The sequence below is a fragment of the Homalodisca vitripennis genome, chromosome 8, assembly GCF_021130785.1.
Source record: "Homalodisca vitripennis isolate AUS2020 chromosome 8, UT_GWSS_2.1, whole genome shotgun sequence".
In the NCBI taxonomy this organism is placed as follows: Eukaryota; Metazoa; Arthropoda; class Insecta; order Hemiptera; family Cicadellidae; genus Homalodisca; species Homalodisca vitripennis.
In genome coordinates, this window is record NC_060214.1 from 39,775,001 (window position 1) to 39,793,352 (window position 18,352).

Below are 18,352 nucleotides of genomic sequence, written 5' to 3' on the forward strand. Positions count from 1 at the left end.
ATGATGAGTTTTACCCTAGATTGTTAGTTTATGTTTATGAATAGGACTACAGGTTTTTTTTGTCTGGTTAAGTATTGTAGCCTACAGTTCTTGTATGTTGTTACAGATGTGCCAACAAATGTTTAAAAAACCTCGGTGAGGAAGACTGTCTTTGATGTATTCCAAAGATTTTATGACATTCCTTCCAAAAAAAATGAGCAAGACTTTGTATATCCAAGGATTAATTGGACGCTGTAGATGTGCAACAAAGACGGCCTAGAGAAGACGTCGTGAACAGAGGAAAGAAAAATGCTTTTCATTTTCTTATCATCTTATGGTAGGCAGTTACACGGAAAGAGGTAATGTTTCAAAGCTTTTTTATCCGTGTTCACTCCATTAGTGAGAAACGAGTTAGGAGGATTAGAAATCTAAAACTTCTAGGCAAAACTCCTGAGGACAAACAGAGGTAAAGGGTGTCAGCCATGCTTTACCTGTCGAAATCTATCCAATTTAGTGCATGAGCACATACAATCTTTTCCACTCAAAGAAAACACATTATTAGTGGCAAAAAAAAATACTACTTGTCTGCAGACCTGAACATTAAAGAAAATGTGGCAAATGTATCAAAGAAAGAACATCCGCAAGTTATACCTAAGGTTAGCCTAAGTTTTCTTTTGGCAATATTACCATGATAATTTTTAACTATCCATTGGTCCCCGCCCACAAGTGGATGTATGTAAGCACATGTGAGGGAGCTCATATTAAAATAAAATCTCCAAACTTGAATGATGTGGCGAAAAGAGCATCAGTTGCTGAACTGCTCTGTGGTCCATGAAAGCCAAAAGTAAAAAATTTTACTCAGCTTTACAACATGAGCAATCAGAAAGAGGGTAAAAAATGAAAAACACGTGTATCTATCCCTAGCCTTGACTACAAAGAAGACAATTTCAATTCCCAAAATTACCGGTTTTCAAGAGCTCTATTACATGAGGCAGATATCAGTTAATGTTTTTTGGGATACACAACTAAAAGACAACAAGACAACCAATATTTTTGTACCAGTGAAGGAGTGGCAAAAAAACCCCTAATGAAGTTTGTTCTTTCCTCAATGAGTACTTAAAAAGTCGGTGTCTGATCAGTATACTGAACTTTTTCGGACTGTTTAGTGATAAATTGTTCTGGGACAGAACAAAAATCAGGCCCTGTCAAGATTGTGTCTGTATCTAACAGACTCGGGGAGATTTAGGAAAGTGACTCAATACTTTTCCCTTACGTGGTCACAGTTTTCTTTTCTCTCCCCTGTGATAGGGATTTTGGGATCATTTTCCAAGGCCCTGAGAAAAATGACCGAATCTTTACTGTTCATGAGATAGCACAAATCATTTTGCAGTGTTCCTCACGCTTTGACAAATTTACAGTCCCATGAAGTGTCCATCTGATGTTGTGTTTGACTTTAAGAAGTGGTGCAGGGGATATTTTACAAAAAGTCATGTGTTTTTCGCAAGAAACAAAAGGCAAAACAAACAAAAAAAGAAGACAAGGGTTTCATTTCAGATTAGTCTCTCTGTTCATGTTTGAGTACATCAGTGACAGCAAAGGATGTATCAAAGCTTATCCAAATATTAACAAATGGAATTGTATCGCATACATTCTTAATGTCAAAAAGACAAAAGAAGCAGTTTGTCCCCCAGCCAATTTGCATATCCAATAGAAACCGAGTACCGATAAAAAAAAACCTAAGATAGAGGACATAAAGAAGCTAAGAAGTTACATTCCACAGGAACACTCACTGTTTTATATGAAGAAATTTACAACTGGCCAACTATTTGACTGTGAACATAATGTGGTTGATAGTGATTTTGAATTAGAACAAACAGAACTTGATTAAGACTTTTGATGTTTTTCTACATTTATTTAAACTTGTTAGTTACTATTTTTTAAATAAAGGACACACATTGTAATTTCATGTACATTTTGTACTTTTGCTATGTAAATAAATGCCTATTATTCATGAATCACTATCTTGTAATCATTTCTATCAAAGATTTGATTTTTTTTTAAAGGGCGATATTTTTCAAATTTTTAAAGTTAAATAATTAGGTTTGTTTTTTACCGTTCACTAATGAAACTTTGTAAAAAATACCTCTACTCTTATACTTTAATAGGATAATAAAATAAAAAATCCTACTTTTGTTACATAATCTTTTACCCTACACAGTTTTTTTTTAGTTTTCCAAAAGTTTTCATTTCTTGACTTACGCCCTTTTAAAAAAAAACCGATTCAACTGTATATAAAAATGTTAAATTTACTTTTTTAACTCTACAGATGTCTTGTATTTTGTGATTCTGTGTTTAAAATTTGTTTTTGGCGATGTAAGGATTGTGAAGGAAACAGGATTTTTCCGGACATTTGCCATCGTTCAGTGATACAAAAAATCAGTAACATTACGTTTTGAGACCTGCAATCTGATCTCTTCTTCAGGAAAATATCAATCTAACGCATAATTACAAACTTACGCGTGTCATAATGCTCTGGTATAATTTGTTTATTTTAACCTAGTGTGATTTTGTGATTATTGAATGTTCTGGCGTGATCAAAACTGTATGTGGGATTCGGTTAAAACAGTATTTTTTTAATTGGCTTAACATTAAACAACTATATAATGTTCCAAAGAGAATTCACGAAAGTCTATTCCGATTTATATCAACTTCTCGTTTGGTTTCATCGTTTAAGGTGGAGTAAGTTCTATTAAATATCCGTATGATAATGAGGAATCTTCTATACCGAAACTCTTTACATTTTTTGAGGCTTTAATCAAATGTATCTTTCCAGGCGTCGCAGGCACGGTAGAGGTACACTTTGAGAACAAGGATGGCGGGTTCTTCTTGAAGCACACGCCACGCCAGCACTACCCCGCAGTAGCCGATCTATCGGGCCTGGGCGGCAAGGAGAGTCCATCCGATGGCTCCACACTGCTCAGCATCGACAGGTTCACGGTGTTCCAGACCTCACAACCCATGTCGGTCCGTGCCACCTATGGACCCTTCTCCACCAAACAGACCGTGCCCGCCAGGTCGGTACTTTGTATTCTAAGGTCTTCTGTAGTTTTTGTTTTCAGTTGGGTTTTCCTATCATTATTTTTGGTTTATCAATTTGTTTTCCATAGTTTACTATATTGGTTGGTTGGTGGTTGAATATGTTTTACTGTTTTTGTTTCAATGTTGGCCTATTTCGTTTATTTCAGTTCCGTTCTGGATGACTCTAACATTCTAAATATATTTATATGTATAGGAAAAATATAATTGTTTTATTATATATCTCAGACTTAGAGATTCTTGAATAATTTAAAATACCTTCTATTTAACAATCCTGCTTCAAGATTTAATTGTCAGTCCATTAGTAGTTTTAACTTTCCAAGTAGGGATCACGAGTAAATAGGAATTACAATAATAATATTGTCCCCACGTTTCAACAATGTCCAGGTACATAGTGCCTGACCCTATGCCGATGAACGCGTCCAGTCTCTCGCTGGACATGGACCTGTCCGGGGGCCATCATCTGGACATGAGTGCGCACGTCGTCCGCCCGGAGATCCCTCGGGATTCCCCAGTCCTCAGGGTACTCTTCCACACGGGCGCCGACCCTAGGCTACCCAGGCACCAGCAGGTGAGGCCACGCTTCAGTCAATCATTATAGCACAATATTCTGAATCATCCGAGATTTTTGATACTGACATGTAAATCGGTTTCGTTCAGAAATTGTTGATAACAAGGTGAGTGTCTTTTATTCTCCAACAGCAGGTCTGTATCCTGGTGCATGCCGTGATGGGGGACCGGCCAGCCTTGACGGCCGCCTGCAGTCCTGATGGGGAGGACGGCGTGTGCCTGGCGGAGATCACCGTCCCGGCGTCCTGGTGGGCACCTCTACCCCTGCCAGACGCCAGTGGACGCCCAGGCAAGCCTGTCAAGACTCCACAGCGGTCTGTCAAGGTACTTCATGACACAAGTATTCACCGGAAGGTTTTCGTTCTTTTCATCATTCCTGAATTTCCAAGTGGTTCTTGGTCAGAACTTACAATCATAATAAGTTTCAATACCCTTTCAGGAATCTAAAACTTTACGCCACGTCTTCACAATGGTAAAGAAAGTACCATCTGCTTGATCTAATACGTACAGAATTGTAGAATGCGGAGTCATATTATTCTGCAGAAGAGTGAGCTACTTGAAGATTTTTCCCGTGATATCTTTTTATACGATATCCATCAATTTCAACGTTTTTTTTTCAAGGCCAAAACATTTTTCGGGTAAAACTGTATAGAACTATAGTGAAAATGCAAATATAATAAAAATAACATTATCTATATGATCTCTATCTATTAAGGTTTTGATTGAAGTTTATAAAACTGGTAACATGTAATAACAAATTTTAGATTAAATCAAATAAACATTTTTTTACAGAAACATAATATTATTAAATTCCTCGAAAATAACAAGAAATACAAAACATAAAATATTGGTCTTTTGTTACGCACATACCTCCCAGAATCGAGCCACTGCTTAACCATATGTGCCCAATTACATTAATTGTCACTCATATACCTGCATAAAACACATTTCCCTCAAGACTATTTTTCTTGTTTAAGAGTTTGAGGCTTCTTAGATTTCTAGATAAATTATTAGAGTACTCAGTGGTATGGTTTCTTCAGTTTACATAGGTTTTTTAATTAATAATTAACTCAGTTATTAATGAATTAAAATTCAATTTGAAAATTTCTGAAAACCATTGAAATAAGGTGCATTTCTGAAACTAATCAATGCTAGACTGAGGAAGTTATAAAAACTCGAGAGACTCTCGGAGTGTCTTAATGATCAAAGTTGGATATTATTCGCTTGAGACAATATTATGCAAATATTTAGCCATTATGACAATTAAACGGAATAATCAAGACAATTTTCCGAGCGTAAACGAAATATCTCCTACAGATTAATAACCCAGTGTCTCCATGATATCTGCCGTACGTTTTGGGTTTAAATTTTGCACTATGTTACAAAATGAGTTTTTGAGTAGATAGTCTAGTACTAAACATTGAATTTATATTAATAATATGCCATTATAAACGGTTTTGTGTATTGGAGTATAAAAACCAAACTCAGAAATACTTATAAGGCATTAAAATATACTTTATTATGCATGGCTCAATATATTCATGTGCCCAAAAATTGGAAATTTAGAGCTTCTTTTTTATGACCCTTCTTTTTGAACATTTTGGTAAAAGAAACTGAACAGCGCAAACTATATATATATATATATATATATATATATATATATATATATATATATATATATATATATATATATATTCCCTGGAGGGCAGTAGTTAAAAGAGCAAACATTGTTGGAAAATTCCAATTTAGATTCTTTACGAGTTTTATTTTTGTACAAATTATTGCTCCAAAGTTATCACATATTGAATTGTATTTTTTTACTACAATTGAAACCTTAATAAATAGAGTTTCAAAACCAATTTTTATCCTTCAAAAAGCCTTTTTAGTGAAACGAATTTTAAATTATTTCACCATATATAGTTCATCAACGCAACTGTTAAAAATTAAATAAACCACTGAAAGTGGTATTTACTAAAAGTTTCCTTAATTTGGTTTAATTTTTTTTATTGAAATTAAGCGTGCCAAGCATCGTTATTACTTAGACTTGCCCGGATCTACTAATAGTATTTTGGAAACTAGTTAATTATAGATGTTTTTGAGAGAATGTTTCTGCCCTTTTTTGGCTCTGTTTGTTTTAATTTCTGAATTATTAATCATGTTCTTTGTACATTGCACCTCCTCTCCAACCCCCATCCCACCATAAATACAGATCTTGACTACTAATGATTACCTGACGTTCGTCCACAGGTGTCCTATTCTGTACTAGAGCCCCGCGGCTCGGACCTGGCCGAGTGTCTGCCCCGGGTGCAGATACAACCAGTTACGCCCCTGGCCTCTGTACCTCTCACCCACGCCAGGTCGCAGTACCGCGAGGTCAGAACAGACGACATGCTCATCATGATGTTACCACATTCCGCCCTCTTCCCTCGCTCCAGGATTCACGTTCCGGTGTTCCTACAAGCGAAGCCGGGCTTCCCAGTTTCTGGATTTATCTTGAGGTTAGTTCCCCTTCTAACCTATTATATATATGCATAGTTCTCTATCATCACTCGATGCCCGATATGAGTGAGTACAATGTTCATATCCTAATTTTAGGCAAGGCCAAGGATGACAGAAGGACTAGAAGGATGACATACTGACAATATTTTACAGTATAGTAACTATGCATATAACTTATGTTTAATAAGTAATTATATACTTTTTAATTTAATTGGTGAGAGATTGGAAGGATAAAGAGATCTCTATAGTTTGGGGTTACTTAAAACCTAAACATGGAGTTATAAGAGCTTCAATTTACTGTCTTCTTCGCGTTCAAAATCATATAATAGTCAAAGTCAAATATGACGCAAAGTGATTTTATCCTACATGATATGCTGATGGATAAAACAAAAGAGATACTTTACCAGATACTTTACGCACTAGTACAACGTGCTCTAAGTTGTTTCGTTTAACTTTGGCGTGTCAAGCGTTTTGTCTGTCAACTTTTATGCGTGCTTAAGTTTATTATTTTTGGCGTCTGTACCTGATGAAGAAAGGCGGTCTACTCTCGAAACGTCGTGTTTAATCTTTAAAAATTGTTCAAAGGCTTGTGGATAATGTTAGAGCCATATGAGTAAATCTATTGAAGCATTTTTTTTTTTTTTTTGTTATTTGCATACAATTTTTCAAGGATCGATCTTAAAATTATACATATTAGTTAGGCGTATTACAAATTTCTAAGCTGTCCGCATCATATTGAAAGACTTGTACCACTGAAGCAACAATATTAAAAATATGTCGTTCGGTAGAGCATACTCTTACTTAAATGAAACAAAAACTGAACATTTTTAGTTATCAGCAGATGTGGTCTGACAGTCCGGGAACTAAGATCCAATTTGCGAGTCCTCCTCCGTAGACTGAAGGATATCGTCTAGGCTTTCTAACTAACAGATCACGGGTTCTCATTCCGTGAAGTCCCAACATGAATAGACGTGATATGCCGTGTACTTCGAAACCGGCATAGCTAGATCTGAGGCATGACTATAGAGGGGAAAAAGGTAGATCCGCGTCAACCAACGAGATAACGATGAAATATTTGCTTCAAAATTGCAAATTTTAGTCTATACAGAAATTTCTGAACACAAGGAAGCCAGTTTTGAACAAATACATATAAATTGTTTGATGACTATATTAAACGTTTAAATTGGTGAAAAAATTTAACAGTTTGCATTTTAGTTGTGTTTTAAAATAACCCGTGCAATAAAAAAGCTTTATTTTCTACATTGATTATTTCAGTGTATTGTGTGTTAGTCGTGCTAGAAAAATAGCAAACAAATTCATTAATCTAGCCTCTAAGAAATAACGTTTTACGTTTTCTAAACAGTTAGCTTGTTTCTATTTTTCAGAGTTTTTAGACAACTTAAGTTGTAACAGGAGTTAATAAAATGATCTGAAAAGTATTAATTGTTTATCCTTTATTTCCATTACTACAAATTACGCATTTATATTTGCATTTTAATCTTGGATAGATTTTTAGAACCACTTCGTTTAGTTGACAGTTTTGGATATTTTACTTTATGATTGTTGTAAAATTGTATTGTTTAATGCTTTACGCTGTTTGTAATAAACTAATTGCCAATCTCATTTTCTCACGACTTACGATAGATTCATAAACTTTTCTTGAATATTCAATTACGAACCCGACTGTGGGAACTATAGTGCATATTTTAACCGAGTAAGTAAATATTCTAACGGTTGTAGATTACGAGGTCGGGAAGTTCTCTTGTGAGACTGTAGGAAAGATGAATTAATCCAAGTTTTATGAAGATAACCCGCGAGAGGTTGTGGAGGGGGGGTTGAGAGGGGGTTTGTAATAAACGAGCAATGCGCTGGAGCAGTAATCTAAGACATGATTTATTATGACATCCTATTCCCCAAAAGAACGATTCGTCTTCCGGTCTAAGCTACTAGTTATTTCCTGTAATCCAAAATTATTTGATGGATTGCATTTTATTCTTTATTCCTTATTCTTTTATAAGGCGCCGAACTTTTCGTAGGAGTCGGGAACGATCAGGATAAATTATTTACGGTGTATAATAGCACTAGTGCTCTTTGTTGTTTTATTTTTTCTAAGTTTAATTGAATATTTCAAATGATTGTTAGTTAATATGAAACATCTCTTAAATTCTAAATTTTAATATAGCTTTTAGACGATTTTCTTCTTAAAGGGGTGGCATTTTTTGTTTCTAGATTCATTTTTAAACGACATGACTAAGAGTAATCAATGGATTTTAATGTTTTTATTTACTCTTTCTTAAATACGGTATAGTCTAATAAACATTTAGATAGAATAAACTCTTAAATAACTTTTGTCATATTTGAAAATGTATTTTTATAAAACATTATTTATATCAAACATGAAAGTAACAGGCATAAATATACATAAATATTTAGCTGAAGATGTATGGACTAAGTAATCCAAATTTGTACAAAATACTTAAGGTGCCTCTTGAGAAAATCAAATTTAATCTAAAAGAAGTTAAATTATCAGTTTTTGGGAAAGAGCGATAAGATTAAAAACTAAAATTCAGTCATAAGTAACAAATCTAAGAATTTCGTACTTTTTTTCTTGTGTACTAAGGCACTAAAAATATCCAAACAAAACCTTTTAAAACTTTTATAGATTTTACCATTTTAGTAGTATATCCTCTTAAACAAATGATACACAAAGATATTTTTAATTTTTCAAGTTCATTACGTGGAAAAACTATATTAGTATGATAGTAAATATACAGAGAGCATAAAATATTTTATTTTAATCTTTTATATATATATATATATATATATATAAAAGATATATATACCCGATTCCACTGTGACACCCGCCCCCGCCACCCCCTCCGGTTCTTTCCACTAGATGATCTTGTATACCCTTGGACAACAATAACAATATCAGTAGAACCGACGCTTGTGGAAGAAACCAATAATGTCTCAGTATCGTTTCCAGTTCGTTGGGCCGCAACCCTTCCACGTGTGTTTGAAACGTTCTTTTTTCAATCAAACTGTGCCCATAAATGTTCCGCGATAACCACGTTCGATCTTACACAGTACTGTTATCTTCTTTAGTCCATCAAATACAAAAATATTTATTTATAATACAGTTGAAATATTGTGTCACTACATATTAAAAGCGTTTGTCATATCGTCGAGAACAAGCGTAAGGAAGCATTGTAATGCATCTGTTACAAATAAATCAAGTGTTATAGTATATATCTTCATATATACAAATCTCGTATCACAATATTCGTTTATTCTAATCTCCAAAACCACTGAACCGATTTCAATTAAATTTTGTAGATATGTACTGTTTGGTCCACCTTTGAAGATAGGATAGTTGTTATCTCGATTAATAAACGTTTTTATCGCGAATGTAAATTTTTATTGAATGTAATCAACTGTTCTGTGTAAACATAGTTTTATGGCAGTACAAGCATATTTTAAATTAATTCAACCACAATTTTCAATTCGTTTCCGTTTATAGTCTTGAAAGCATAGAGTAAGCTTGACAGTAACATTATTTCTTATATGAGCCTTTTCGGCAACTGCTGTTAACATAAAATAAGGAATTATCCGGATTAAAAATTAAATAAAAATATACTTTTAACTGTACATTTTAGCAAATTTCATGTATGCAGTGCTAAGTATGTTAGTTGTGTAATGTTGATATCAAAGCCAAAGCAAAAGTTTTAATCTAACTGTCCATTATAAAACTCTTAACTTAACTAAGTGTTAACTTTTCACAGAATTAGCCTTCTCTGTCCTGTGTATGTGTACATGTTTACTTGATAGAGATACCAGGCAAAATAAAGTTTGGAACAAAAATCTAGTGTACATTGCAATTCCTATAAATATACAATTTCGACCGCTTTGAAGCTTTGAATTGTTTGGAGTAAGAATCAACCTTTTAATACCGATTGATATAATTTAATTCATGTATATTTAAACAGTAAATAATTTTTATATTACTTACTTATTATTTACAATGTAATTTAAAACAATAGATACAAATGCATAATTTGTACGTAATATTAATGATATAATAACCAAGCCTCGGCGAAGATAGGCAAAGTCAACTAGTTTATAGTATATTATATTACAAAATAGGTTTCTAGTCACGATATACTTTTTACATTAACCTTCTTTCGAACTTTTTGTTTTGAATTTTGTTCGTGGAATTAATAGAATTTTTAGTAACACATATTTATGTCATGTTTCTATAAAAACTAGACTTACTTTGGACCTGCTGCAAATAAATAGAAACCACAAGAAACTAGCTTGTTAATCCATGGAGGAACTTTACTTATCTGCAGATCAGTAGAACCTGTGTTATACCTTTTGTAACTTATAACAATGGCAAATGTCCGAAATCCACCCAAGTTCAGCAGGTTTTAGTAAGAATTTAGTTTTCAAATGTGCACTATAACAGTGTTTTCTTTCGCTTTGTTATTTTTTTTTTTATTTTGAAACGTCTTTTTCTTTCTGGTCAGCTCTCTTACTTTACAAATTTATGTCAATTCAATTTTCAGGCAAATCTATCTTTCACATTCGGTTAGTTAAAAAACACAATTTCACCCTTTTTATGTTTTATATAAAAATCCGGATGTACTGGGCATTTAGATAGTAGCCCCCTGAGGACAATAATAAACCTCATGCAAATGTCTCGTTTTAAAGATATGTTCATCCCAATACTTTTATTTTCTCGATATTTTATAGGCTGCACAGAAAGAAAATCTCGAACCCTTTTATTGTACAAGCATAAAAAGTTAATACTCTTTACAACATACTAAAAACTGTTTCGATAAGTATTAATTATATCTTTAAAATGGCTCATCTAGACTAAGTATAATGTGTCGCTAGACTAAATATATAAGGTCGTAAAAATGCATGAGATTTAATATTGTTCTGATGGGAAAACCTCAAGGTCGTTTCACTACTGCCGGATATTAAATATTACATTATTGAGTGTCTTATAGCACATTTTCGCATATTTTGTAAAGAAACTGATTTATTTGTCCTGTAATATAACTGTTAGGACCATTCCAATGCTTCCTTACGCACAATTTATTCTCAGTTATTACAAACGCCTTCAATATATGTGACGCAATATTGCAGCTGTATCGAAATCACAGCTACAGTTTATTAAGGCGCTGTGTAACGACATTACTCCTGCAGTATGCTGTACTGTATATTCTCGCAACCATACTTTCAGACCAATAATTTCCAATAGTTAATATTTCATAAAATCTCTACCAAGGTCAGCAGTTAATTTTTTTTAAGTACAGTATTGCACTAATATTTTAACTTCTATTTAATTAAGAAGTCTCTATTTATTTTAACTTCTTTATTTCTTTAACTTCTATTTATCAGAACAGTTTCATTTGATTTTTTTATAAGGTTTTCAGATTTTAAATTTATACAACATATACAGTCTAGTTGAGAATAGTTTTTGTTACCCGAATATTAAATATAAACATTTTTATTAAATACGTATTATTTACCAAATTGTTAATTACAATTGTATAGTTTCTTTTCATCTCGATATATCATTCCTGTAAACAGATATCTTATAGTTCGTTGTATTCTTCTTCGTTTTTTTTTGAGCTCAAAGTTTGACTTGACATAACCACGAGTGATAGCGTGAGAATAATGTGTTTAGCAGACCTATCTCAACCTGCTATGACGGGATTGGGCATAGGTTGAATGTCCTAAAAGTAGGTTAAACCGAAACTCTAAAAAACTCAGAAGGGTTTGTTTTCAATTCCATTTCATAATTTCCATTTCAATAATTTCATCCATTATAAAAAATACTAAAATAACGTAGATTTTACATCCTACCATAAATCCAATCAAAATTCATGTGATCTTATGGTTACGGTAACATTTTTCACTTGCATGAAACATCGCGCGGGATCGTGTTTGTGTCTGTGTGCGAGTGATATTTATTTATTAGCCTACTAGCTATTCCCCGCGCTTTTTTTAAGCTTTGCTTGTATTTTAAATTTATTATAATTCATTGTTGTTAATCCAGGATCGATGTTAATGACTAAAATAAAATAGGTTTTATATCCTAGCGTCAATCCAATCAAAATCCATGCGGTCTTGTGATTATGATAACGTGTTTAGAGGGTTAACCCTCATCGTCAGTCCTCAGTAGCCGTGGTGGTGGATGGCTTTGTCATAAAATTACAATTACAGTACACGATATATATATATATATAGTATTTGGCCGTATCTGTCACATAAGCGTTTAAATAAGCAAACTAACATAATTATGATCGGAAGACCAAATACCTGTCAAACGACTTTTATTTACATTAAACTGTATAAATGGCAATAGCCTTATTTAATTTCAATAAACATTGAATCGCAAAAAGTACTTGCTCCGCCGGGAGTCGAACCCGGATCTCTCACTTGCCAGGTGAATGTGCTACCATTACACCACAGAGCGCTTACTTTTTCCGATTCAATTATTTTGTATTTGGCCGTATCTGTCACATATGCGTTTAAATAAGCAAACTAACATATGATCGGAAGACCAAATACCTGTCAAACGACTATAAATAAAATAATGTAAATAAAAGTCGAGATTTAAATAAAATTGATTTATGCAAATTTTTATTTATTTACTTATGTAAATTTTGTTTGCTGTGTTATTTTTTTTATATTATACCTTTTTGAAAACGGCAAAGCCGAAATATTAAAGGGAATTTATACCAAGAAGTCCAATAATTGTTATAATACTGTAGAGCAATTCTGCATTTATACACCCGAAGTGAATATATTTATATATATATATATATATATATATATATATATATATATATATATATCGTGTACTGTAATTGTAATTTTATGACAAAGCCATCCACCACCACGGCTACTGAGGACTGACGATGAAGATTAACCTTCTAAACACGTTAACATGACCACAAGACCACATGGATTTTGATTGGATTGACGCTAGGATATAAAACCTATTTTATTTTAGTCATTAACATCGATCCTGGACTAACAACAATGAATTATAATAAATAGAATAGAAGTGAACTTTTTAGTCACTGTTACATCTTTATCTATTTCCCCAAAATGGAATTTTGGGAGGCGGCTCGAAATTGTTAAATGTAAAGACATTAAGTTGAAACACATTTGAAAGGTCTTGATAAAAGAAGAAGAAGAGTGGAAACTAGAGCTTTCTATCTCAACCCAGTACAAAATGGCAGCTCATTAAAGTTAATTAAAGATTAATTGATGCAAAACATGAACATCTACATTTAGAAGGTAAATAACTTCAATAGACAACCACTGTCCTTAAAATCTCAGACCTGCTGAAGGTCAGGCCTCCCTTATCTTATCAGTTTTCAGAAGGCTCAGTATCATGTTCAGTTTCTGTTTGCAATTAACAAAGTTAAAACGTGTTTTTGTGATACTTTACGTTGATATGGAGTGTTTAAGGAACATTATGATCCTGATGATGCGAAGCGGAGACGGGACTAAAACGTTCTCATTTAAAGGTATCCAGAGTTCCATCCCTCCATCTTTATCCAAAAATAAAACAGAGTGTATCCATGCTTTTAAGTGGCACTGTACGAGTACATCAACAAAATTTGACCCTGCGTCTTGAAGAGGCCTTTTGTAGTATACATTCAGGGACCACTGTTTACAATTTATTATAGCCATTTTTTATGAATGAATGACTCAAATTACTGTCCAAATTATGAAGTACTTGTCCCGCAAGTAAGTTGACGACACTACAAGTTCTGTTTCTCATAATGTTTAACCTTCCATTTTTATTTTAAAATTTATTTGTAAACGTTATAATATTATCAAGTGTGTATTAAATTTTTCAAGGGCCCTACAAACACATTATATTTTCTTAGTGAATGTTTTAGTGTTACTGTTGTAATGACTCAAGTTATTACGGAGTGACGGCTGTAAGGCAAAAGATGAAAAAGACAAAATTCCCCGAGTAATTAGATTGCACAGCTGGGACTCTCAGAATGTATTCCATCCACATACGCTAGGAGAGGAGGGAGAGCGTCCAGGGCGAGATGTAGATGTGCAGCCATTTGGTCCGGGCGTCCGCTGAATGTTAATATAATCGCAATTTGCCACAGTTGGCTTTTCTCGGTGTGTTGGATTGAAAACTAGCAGCCAGTCGTTCTGTATTTACTGTTAATATAATCGCAATTTGCCACAGTTGGCTCTTCTCGGTGTGTTGGATTGAAAACTGGCAGCCAGTCGTTCTGTATGAACTGTTAATATAATCGCAATTTGCCACAGTTGGCTCTTCTCGGTGTGTTGGATTGAAAACTGGCAGCCAGTCGTTCTGTATGAACTGTTAATATAATCGCAATTTGCCACAGTTGGCTTTTCTCGGTGTGTTGGATTGAAAACTGGCAGCCAGTCGTTCTGTATTTACTGTTAATATAATCGCAATTTGCAACAGTTGGCTTTTCTCGGTGTGTTGGATTGAAAACTGGCAGACAGTCGTTCTGTATGAACTGTTAATATAATCGCAATTTGCCACAGTTGGCTCTTCTCGGTGTGTTGGATTGAAAACTAGCAGCCAGTCGTTCTGTGTGAACTGTTAATATAATCGCAATTTGCCACAGTTGGCTTTTCTCGGTGTGTTGGATTGAAAACTGGCAGCCAGTCGTTCTGTATGAACTGTTAATATAATCGCAATTTGCCACAGTTGGCTCTTCTCGGTGTGTTGGATTGAAAACTGGCAGCCAGTCGTTCTGTATTTACTGTTAATATAATCGCAATTTGCCACAGTTGGCTCTTCTCGGTGTGTTGGATTGAAAACTGGCAGCCAGTCGTTCTGTATGAACTGTTAATATAATCGCAATTTGCAACAGTTGGCTTTTCTCGGTGTGTTGGATTGAAAACTGGCAGCCATTTGTTCTGTATATACTGCCAAGATTTGATGTACGTACAGATAAAATATTGTATTTTTCAAAACCGTAGAAGGGTTCTCACCATTCTTTGTGTTTTTTATCACGCAGTAAAATAATGTCAATGATTTCACAGAATTCATAAACAAGTATTACATACTTGATTTTGGGTTTTGCTTTCTCACACTAAAATTTGAAGGGGCAAATACAGATAATTTTGAAACACTGTTACGTTGACTCTCTATAGTTGAGTTGGGTATCTAATTAAGGTATTGTGGTGTAATTATGTGTCAATTTCTAACAGGTCAAAATATTTGCTATTCGAGGTTTAAAAAATTGTATGAGGTATTTGTTGAAAAAATAAATTTTTAAAATATACTCCAAAGGGTATATAATCAAATATACTCTGTTGCTGAGTCCGAGTATATTTTTAGCGTTATAAACAGTTAAAAATTATTATTATCAGGGTCCTGAGGGAATAATTGAGTCCAGAAGCTAAAGTAAAAAAGTTCACTTTCGCCCTTGCGTAGTCTTTAACGAGGAGGTTAGTAAAAATCGTTTTCAAATGGGTTTGAACCTTATTTCCTCAAACAAATTTGTTGTAACTAACTAAAATGTCACTGGCATAGAAGGAACCTCTGTAAATTCAGTTAAATGCAGTTAGGGGTATGAAAGGCTTAAATCTATATAAACAAACGGCCAAAGGACCGAGGACACAAGCGAGCGCAGTAAGCTGAGATTGTCCCATTGTGTCATGCAGCAGTTTTACATATTACCACTTAATTTTGTTTTTATTTTCTGCTCCACTTTTACACAACAGGAAAGATTAACAATTTCTGGATAAGGGAGAATAACGTTTTAATAGTTCTGCATGTAATGGTGAAACTCTGCAAGTACACATAGAAGTTGCAGAACGATGGTTTGCCACAAGTAAGGTTTCTTAGTTTCTCGTGTAATTGGAGGGATATGATGATCGGTTTAAAATTTCACTTTTTTGCACTATGAAAATAAATAATAAAAAAGTACTGAAATATGCTATTTTATATGTTTTCAAACACTTAACCTTTTCTACTATACATTTTTTTCTGAAAGTGATTGTATAAACTGAATATAAGAAGAATAATATATTTATTTTCTCAAATAATCATTTTTTTTTAAATATTATATACAACGTTTATTTTACAAAATTAGTGACTAAATAGCACACTTTAAAAAATATTGTCTTACAAGCAAATTTACAAAATTAATATTTGAAATAAAATAAGCATGCACATAAACGTTTCTTTTCTAAATTAATTAATAGGGTACAAACCTGTATTGAGGTTCGTTCAAAAATTAATTTAACTTTGAAGAGATAAAGAATAATATATCATTTAACTTAAACTTAAAGCCCGCTTTTACTTAAAATTAGAAAATAAGTACAACTGTATAGAAACTAGCTAATCTTAACCTTCGTTAACAATCGAATAAAAGTAAAGAGATAAAAACACAAATTTCTGAATTGAAATGTAATTAAACATTTATTGTAATAGATGAATCAATACATTCAAATTCGGTTGACCATAGCTTAACCCTTTTTGTGAATTGGTATACACTTTTATAATTTTCAATGTCATCGGGAAGTTTATTATACATTTTTTGCCCAATAAGTCCATATAATTCGTTTAGAATGAAAAATTAGGTTAGGTACATGTACACTTTTTGAACTTCTTAATTTATTTTTGTAAATATTTGTTCTTTAAGATAAATAATCAGATAAGAAATAATAGAATTATTTCTATAATTTGTAAACTACAATGGTTTGCATTGACTATTGCCAGGCCCGTATTTGGGCATATATTTGGGCTCTGTGTGTTCACGCACAGAGTTTCAAAATTTGGGGTTGAAAAAAATTATTTTTCATATTAATTATAAAAGATTCACAACACATTAAATAATTATAATACGTTATATTCATGAGTTATGCCATTATGAGGTTGTCTGAATGAGAACGGGGCACCGTAACGTATAGTTCGAGGACTTTAGCTGCTTTAGCTGCCCCCCTGAGGGGCCACCCCTCCCGCCAATCACCACACACTCAAGGTCACGTGCGCAGCTAAAGTCCTCGAACTGTACATGCACGTTTGTATATCAACAGATACTTTTCTAGAGAGAATCCGCCGTCTACCACTCTACTACCCTCGGATCAAAAAATATACGTAGCCTACCCGAGTGTATATTTGAAAACGACTTTTTAACAAGCAATTCATTTTTAGTTCTGGCATTGCTGATCCAAAGCACTCATGAGAAATTGCTAAACATATTAAAACAACGTTTATTACGGGTTCTTCTGGGTATCCTGGGCGCGAGCGAGCCAAAGGTAACATAACCGTGGACTAACAAGTAAGCTACAATAATAAACGTTACCTTGTTTATTACTGAGTTTAAAAATATAAAGCGAATAATCACAAAATACTTTAACTCAAATATTTCTACTTTTTATTTCGATAACAATGAAAAAAGCTTTAACCGGTCTTTAGCGCTTTTCAACCAAACTGCAACTTTGGAAATTCGGAACTCGGAAATTTGTTATCCGATTAAGATCAAATTTTTATAAAAGATAGTTACAAGTGGTTGAACATGTGATTTATAATTCTTCAATTACAGGATAAAAGTTGTAATCGAATTACCGGGTGGTTACAAACATTCTGATTTGGTCACGTTGTGGAGCTTTTAAAGTCATTATCTTGGATGTGTAATTTTATAAACCACTATTCAAATTTTTATTTTTAACACCGGAATCATTGAAAAAATTTTGTTGATTCACCGCGACCGTTGTGGCGCGCGCCTGCTCGTTAAAACGCGCAAACCGTTCTTATTACCGAGGGCGTTGCAGCGATCGTGCACCCAGAATTGCAAGAAAAAAACATAATAGCTGTTGTTTAAATATAATTTGACAATTTCTTGTGTTGCAGGTTTTAGATCCGTAATGGCAGATTTAAAAATTAATTACTTGCTAAGATGCTGTTTTTAAAAATTAGCTATATTAACATTTGATATGTCTGTGCAGCAGTGAATCAGACATGAACAGGCTAAGTTTTGATGACGAAGTAATTGGATGAATGTTCCCATAGCCAAGCTAGAAGAAAAAGTTTTTTTTATAATTTCCACTATAAATGGTGTCTCTAATTTTATGGAAGTAAATAGGCCGAATTAAAAAATCCTAATTTGTATTTCCATATTTAATTATGATAACTTCAGAACTAACAGCCGATCAAGGGAGACATTTAGTG

The 18,352-nt window shown here is 33.5% G+C and overlaps 1 protein-coding gene across 7 annotated transcripts in view; it reads left to right on the forward strand.

The window, feature by feature from the left end:
* The window catches only part of LOC124367579 (transmembrane protein 132E), a 482,196-nt gene that overhangs the window by 437,939 nt on the left and 25,905 nt on the right, over nucleotides 1-18,352 (forward strand). For 5 of the 7 annotated variants that reach the window (XM_046824525.1, XM_046824522.1, XM_046824523.1 and 2 more), the window contains exons 2-5: nucleotides 2,813-3,053; nucleotides 3,463-3,646; nucleotides 3,778-3,969; nucleotides 5,893-6,143. In XM_046824525.1, coding sequence (XP_046680481.1) covers nucleotides 2,813-3,053; nucleotides 3,463-3,646; nucleotides 3,778-3,969; nucleotides 5,893-6,143 — 868 coding nt within the window. The remainder of the gene's footprint in view (nucleotides 1-2,812; nucleotides 3,054-3,462; nucleotides 3,647-3,777; nucleotides 3,970-5,892; nucleotides 6,144-18,352) is intronic. The other 2 variants (XM_046824524.1, XM_046824527.1) reach the window with 1 other exon arrangement.